This window comes from Pungitius pungitius, chromosome 10 (genome assembly GCF_949316345.1).
Source record: "Pungitius pungitius chromosome 10, fPunPun2.1, whole genome shotgun sequence".
Classification (NCBI taxonomy): domain Eukaryota; kingdom Metazoa; phylum Chordata; class Actinopteri; order Perciformes; family Gasterosteidae; genus Pungitius; species Pungitius pungitius.
In genome coordinates, this window is record NC_084909.1 from 2512198 (window position 1) to 2519570 (window position 7373).

Genomic DNA, 7373 nt, shown 5'->3' on the forward strand with positions numbered 1-7373 from the left:
AAAATAGCTCTAATCTATAGCAAGTTGTAATTTGGCTTGTTTAACCATTGTTAGTTTCGTCAACGAAAACTAGGACGAAAAATGTTCGTCAACAGCCTTTATCACATGACTAAGACGTGACGAAAACGGATCTTTGAAAATAAAAACTATGATTAAATCTATTCTAGCTTTTGTTAACGAGACGAGACACAACAAACCACGAAAAGTGGTCGGTGGCAGGTTCCTTTGTCAGAATGGTAGGTCGCGGTGGTCGGTAGGGTCAGAAAAATAAGGGTCCAGAACAATAAGTGACGATGCGGCCGACGGGGAGGCTGCGCGGGTGTTATGGGACGGGCGCGACTCGGCAATCTCCTTGTGATTCCTCCCACTCTGGTCGGTATCAGCTTTTGCTTCAGAGCAACAGCAACAGCTACTTGCAAGTAGCGCAGCGTCTTAAATAAAGTGATATGTCTTAATGCGAAGCTTTAGAAATAAACACAAAGGGATTCTGTATTTTCGACAACTAGTTCAAAAGACACAAAACATAGTGATGATAGGAGGCATGGCAACGCTAAATCAATAAAACCCTGAGAAGGAAAGAGAAAAGGAGCATTTAAATAGGGCTGCAACTTTTCGTGATCGACTAATCTATCGATTATTTACCAGAGTGTAGGAGCGCTTTTGGTTAGTACTAAAAGAGAGACAAAAACACAGCTTTAATTATCACGTTGGTGGTGGTGGGGTGAGTCGGCATCCCAGTGCCGGTTGCTCCAGCTCGTACGTTCAATTGTGTGTTTTTTGACGTTTTAGAATGCCTACTCGAGAACACAAAAAGTGGGTTGAGCTGTATTTATGGGAAAATGGAAGAGGCGTGGTCCTGCTCCAGAAATTTCGCTAATTAGCTTCAAATCCCCTCAGATCAACATTCCAAATCGGCTTGCGTTGATGACATGATTAAGGATTCAGGCTCTCCAGCTTTCAGCGGTTAGGCCTCTGTAACCCAAACCATTTTGGAGCTGCTCCCGAGAAGTCTGGCTGCCCCAGTCTTCACTTCCGGCCCAAGCAGCTCACCAAGAAGGAAAAGCTTCCTTTACCCCCTTGGATGAAACAGCTGTTGTGCCACCAGGAAGTCAATCCCCAATCGACCCCGCAACAAAGGACCAAGCGGAAACAAGACTGGAGGAAACACAGCAAACCCTAGTATGGCTATGTCTAGGCAGAAGTTAGATTAGCATGTGTCGTTATTTTTGTTTTGATGTTTACTGCATTGTTTAATGAGAGATTGTGTATGTTTATGAACTGCGTGACGTGATGAAGGTAACTGCTTATGTGTCCTGTATAAGATCGGATTTGCTTTGAGTCTTTGTTCTTTCTTTAGATTTCTAATTTACTAAATACACATATAGAGTTAACTACGGACAGAGGTTTCACTATGTGAGGAAAACAGGAGTTGTACAAAAACAGCCTGCTAGCAACACCTCAGCCAGCTCATAGCCACACTTGGCCTGCCATGTGGTCAGTAGCTTAGCTTAAAGCTAGCTCCCTTCCTGAGCTATTCCCTACTTATCTCACACACAGCCACTCAAACCTCACCCTCCACATGCATGACAGAATGTTTTTACACTAGCATACTGTTTTGATACTAGCATATTGTTTAATTGTACAACATCAAAATCATAGTCATCTCTAGCTAGAAGGAAGATGAGCACGGAAACTATTGTTCTTCAATCTCCATAGAGAAAGAAACAACAGCAGAGGTGATGCAGTAGGAGGGGTGGACCCAAAGTAAAGAGACAAATCAGTTATAAGACAAGAAGCTTTGGCCAGTCAGCTGAAGCTGTTCTGCAGCTTCTCCTCTCAGTGATGGAAACCTACGTGGGAACTGAACTTTGCTTTCCACAACTTATCAACACCTCCTGCAGAAAGCCAATTCTTCCTCACTTAGAAGCAATGTTGATTTACATGTTGTTGTCCTCCATCTCTCTGCTCACTGTAGCGCTCAACCTGCTGCTCATCATCTCCATCTCCCACTTCAAGTAGTCAAATGTTTTATTTTTTTGTGAAAGTGTGTGAAACAAGTGTACCTTAAATTAGAATGTTGCCAATTTGATTTTTCTTGTTGCTTAATGACAGACTTGTGACAACTAACTAAACTATTTTTTCTTGTATAGTGTATCTTATATCTGATCGCTTAATGGCAAAAAAACTAATGCTAATATCTACATCTGTTTCCCTCCAGGCAGCTCCACACCCCCACCAACCTCCTCCTCCTCTCTCTGGCCGTCTCAGATTTCTTCGTGGGCCTCTTAATGATCTTTCAAATAATGATAATAGACGGCTGCTGGTTGCTCGGTGATCTCATGTGTTCTCTTTGGTTGGTTCTATCATCCATAATCACTGCGGCCTCAATTGGAACCATGGTGCTCATATCAGTGGATCGATATGTGGCTATTTGTTATCCTCTGCATTACTTCACCAAAGTCAAACCAAAAAGAGTTCAAGTCTGTGTTTGTCTGTGTTGGATGTTTGCTGCTTTAATTAACAGTCTGCTACTGAAGAATAACCTGCAACAACCAGGCAGGTATAACTCCTGCATAGGAGAGTGTGTCACTGAAATTAACTACATCTCTAGTCTTATTGATGTGATTGTTTCATTCATTTTTCCCATTACTGTTATTATCATTCTATATATTAGAATATTTGGGGTGGCCGTGTATCAGGCTCGTGCCATGCGGTCTCACGTAGTAGCTGTGAGAACGAAAGTAACCGCTAGAAAATCTGAAATGAAAGCAGCCAGGAATCTTGGTGTTGTTGTAGTTGTGTTTCTGATATGCATTTGCCCTTTTTTTTGTTTCACTCTTACATCCCAAAACAACTTGTACACAGCTTCGTCTGTAACCATTGTAATATGGTTGGTTCATTTTAACTCCTGTCTCAACCCTCTGATCTATGCCATTCTCTACCCCTGGTTCAGAAAATCAATTAAGGTCATTGTTACACTTCAGATACTGAAGCCTGGTTCCTGTCGGACCAACATGCTTTAGAGACACGCTGCATGGATCAAAATTCAAACCTTTAACCTGAACAGCAATAAGATAAAAGAGATGTTTTTTCAGGTCCTTGAGCAGACCTGCAATAACCTGGTACAGCTGAATTGTACATTACTATCCCCTCTGGTATTTCCCCTTGTTACCCTGCCACTTCTATCCGTTGTCATGAACTGATTAAATGTGGAAAGTGCAAGAACATGTAAAATCTTGAAACAGAGGCCAACACCTGCAATATGTGAAAAAAACATCAAAATGGAATAGATTATGCTTTTACATATGTAACATTTGTTATATTGGACATCGTGAATGAATGAATGAATTATATTATAAATATATTGTATCTATAAACAAAAGTATCCATTTTTAAAATATATTTAATGGCAATCAAAGTTCTCCACAAAAGCATGTTATGTAAGTCATGATATTTTAACCAAAATATGAAATCTCCCAAGAGTCACGTAACCATTGAGTGTGTGCTGGTTTGGTTTGTGTTTTAGAGGGTCTTCCTCTAACAAACACTCTGGCCCTAATTTTTTTTCTAGCACCGAGAACCGCTAACCAACCTCTTTTACCTCCTCGGCCACATGACGTCTCACCCAGGCATCGGCGTGAAAGAGTGATGTATTTATACATGTGGTGCCTTAGATCACATTCCTATAAAGACTGGAACTTGCTTCTACTTCTGGGTCTGCGTTTGCGTCTTGTGTCGACAGACTCGTTTCAATTCATGGTTGTAATGCCTAGTTTATGCTTCTGCGTTTTGAAACGCAGATAAATAAAGTTGAAATATTTGAATTTTCAACGAAAAATTCGGCTGACGCTATATTGCGAAAGCCAATCAGCGTTAAGATGCTGCGCTAGTCATCACTGCTGTCCTGCTGCCACAGCATGAATACACTTTATTAAACAGCTGTTCACCGGAGACACACAGGCAGCGGAGACTGAACGCCTGTAGGTTAGCTTATGTCTAACCGAGAGACGCTGGCACTAAGCCGATTCAACAGGTCATCTGTCTTTATTAGGTCCTCAGCCGAATGAAAGCGGGGGGGAGGGGGTGCAGACATTGCTGTCCACAAGGGGGGCGGTGTGCGTGCGGACGCATAAACAACCGGCGCGGTGGGAGGGAGGTGTTGCGAAAGACCAAACTGCTGACAAGCGGCTAAAACAGCCAGAGAAAATCTGTCATATCTTTAGCTTGCTAGCTAGCGTTTATGGCTAGCCTTCACTTGCCTGCGGGGCTGACTCATACACAGATATAAACTGATAACTTGAGATAATTAGTGAAGCAATTGTTTTCCCTTCTCTCTGTCAGACTGTCTTTGTTCTGTCACAGATCTGCTGTTAGCTAGTTTACCACCTGTATTGATTGTGCTCACATATCTCCAACATTGTTGGTTTCTGGTAGTGCTTCCATCAGGGCACAGTAGTCTGCTCCTCCCAGGTCCATCCAATCACGGCCCGATACCAGCACCTCACTCTTTAGGGGGACTTGGATATTGTGCCGAGCAGCTGGCCGCACATACCCGAAAAATCCATCTTCTGTCATGGTGGCCTCAATGCGTCGACGGATAGTCGGGGGCTGTGGGGAAGCATTGCCTGGCTGAAGAATTGGTTTAATTTCCCCATAAAAGTTCTTGTGTGAATCCTTGCATCTGGGATTTCACATCCTCCATGACCACTCGCTTGAGCGTCTCCCTCAAACTTTCCCTCTGAGACAAAGCAGGGGAGGCATGCGAGTTGTTCACAGATCATGTTACCTCAGGCTGTGTGGCTGAGTCCAGTAGTAGTGCCCGTTGGCGGAGTGCAGCCAAGTCTTCGTCTGGGTTACGGGGGGTGTACACCTTCAACGCCTGAGCAATTAGGTCTTCATTAAGCCTTAGCAGCAACTGATCTTGTAGTGGTACAGTGTCGCCGCAACCTGCAATACAGCTCTCTCAACCGTAACACAAAAAAACGTCTCTCCTGGTTTCTCCGTAGAACTGAAAAACTTGTTGATCTTAAAACTTTGTTGGTTTAGGGTTCTATCGGCATAGAGGGAGTCTAGATAACAGGATACACATCAGTATCATGGTAGCCCTTTTGTCTTGGATCACATTTGACCATGTTTCATTAACGCATCTTCTGGTGTTGTTTGTTCTTTGTAACGTCTTTCTTGTCTGTTGTGCTCTGTAGATGTGTCTCTTATAAATAAGTTTCCCCAGTGGGGATTAATTGAGTTTTCTAATTTAATCTAAATGCTCAATCCAAAAAATGAAAGAAAATAATCCCTTGTAGGGATATCCATAGGTCATAGCTCAGACTTTCATCAGTTCATATGATGGCACTTGGAAAATATTTAAACTGGCAAACACTGTTGCATGTGTCCAATTGCCAAAATATTTATTCAGTGTAACCATATAAACTTCTGGGCAGAAGGCAATAAAGCGTTGGGGAGAGGATGCCGACATCTCAATTGTTTCTTTAACTCACTGTAATAACTCACTGGAGAAAATATATTGTACCTCTTTGTCTTTCCACTGTTTTCTCCTCTGTTTAGGAAACTCTTCAACCTCCTAAACATTCTTTTAACAGTTTTTGACATTTTAAACTCTTGTCAGGGCCTCAAGACACTTTTTGAATAGCTTTTATTACTACCAAGTATCATCAAGTATCTTGTCTTACTCTGGGGGGAAATTCTTAGACACTTGTAGAAACTCTTTGTACAAGGGAACATCATAAATACGGCCCCTCATCTCGCCACGAAGTCTCTTGCATTATATTTCCAAACTCATATTGATCTTTCTTCTGCCAAAAGTTTGGAAACTTCACCACTGTTACGGCCATGTGTTCCACAGCAGGGCCTTGTAGGTGTGTATGTGCATTTTTTGATTGAGGTTGCTTGTGTGTGTGTGTGTGCATCTTCCTTTCTTCTCTAATTGACAGGATTTACCACCCCCCCCTGATTGGCTGAAGACCTCACGATCGTTAGTGGCTGCATCTGGCTGGAGCTCAAAAGGCCACCGTCCTCAGGCCCCAGTCTCTCGCTCGGCGGAGCCAGCTGCCACATCGGTTACACTGTATGGGCAGACATTTGTTTTGCCTTGTGGGTGGTTTGACTGATCTGTGGGTGTTTTAGTTTTTTTTAGTGTGGGGAGCCAGTGTGGCTAGGCTAGAGGCCCATGGGCAAACATCACCCGCAGTGAGTCTCTGTCTAGGAACACTAAGTTAGACCTGGGCGGACCACCACCTTTTTTTTGGTTAGCGTGCCAAAGCTACGGCACTATATAGGAACGAGCCTGTGTATTTTTGTTTGTTTCTTTGCTTTGGTTCTGCCTAGCCCTTCTCCCTGCAATCAGTGTGATTACAGAACAATAAAACAATCTATACACAGTCTATACACAACCAACTGTTGTGTCCTACTTGCACCACGACCCCCCCATGCACCCTGTAATTGATACGGTTGGGTCTTGAGCAGCAGTGTGTCAGCGGTCCCTCCCTTCTAGGGAGCTTGAGCGTAACAACCACACAACCAATGTCTCCAGCTGAAGAAATACTACTCACAAAACACGTATAGCTGATTTGGCCAAATAATAAAAGCAAGACTTTCCTCCCACAGAGGACAACATATATGACTTCAGAACAGTTGAATGTGAGAACAGAACATTTAGTAAGGAGTGCCAAAGGTCAACATCAAAACAGATCCTAGTCATCTCCAGCGGGAAGGAAGATGAGCATAAAAGCTATTGTTCTTCAATCTCCATGGAGAGAAAAAACAACAGCAGAGGTGATGACGTAGGAGGGGTGGACCCAAAGCAAAGAGACAAATCAGTTGTAAGACAAGAAGCTTTGGCCAGTCAGCTGAAGCTGTTCTGCAGCTTCTCCTCTCAGTGATGGAAACCTTGCTGGGAACTGAACTTTGCTTTCCACAACTCATCAACACCTCCTGCACAAAGCCAACTCATCCTCAGTTTGAAACCCTGTTGATTTACATTTTGTTGTCCTCCATCTCTCTGCTCACTGTGACTCTCAACCTGCTGGTCATCATCGCCATCTCCCACTTCAAGTAGTGACATAATTCATTTTTTTGTAAATCTGGTCGTTCAAAAAACATGTGCTGCTTAATCAATTTCTTTTATTGTTACAGAATAGTGCCATAATTATTGATCCGAATATTAATATTTCTTCCTAGTGTTGCTTAATCCAAACTTATATAGTTTGCTGATTCATTTTTTCTTTCTGACAGATATCTGACAGATTATTGCCATCATTATTCATCCGAATTTAAATATTTGTTTCCCTGCAGGCAGCTCCAGACCCCCACCAACCTCCTCCTCCTCTCTCTTGCTGTCTCAGATTTCTTTGTGG

At 42.9% G+C, this 7373-nt stretch overlaps 1 protein-coding gene across 1 annotated transcript; it reads left to right on the top strand.

Moving 5' to 3' along the window:
- Positions 1-1489: 1489 nt before the first annotated feature.
- LOC134132790 (trace amine-associated receptor 13c-like) lies at positions 1490-3023 on the top strand. The gene is made up of 2 exons (XM_062564870.1): positions 1490-1494; positions 2219-3023. The coding sequence occupies exons 1-2, from the start codon at positions 1490-1492 to the stop codon at positions 3021-3023; spliced, it is 810 nt and encodes a 269-aa protein (XP_062420854.1).
- Positions 3024-7373: the final 4350 nt, after the last annotated feature.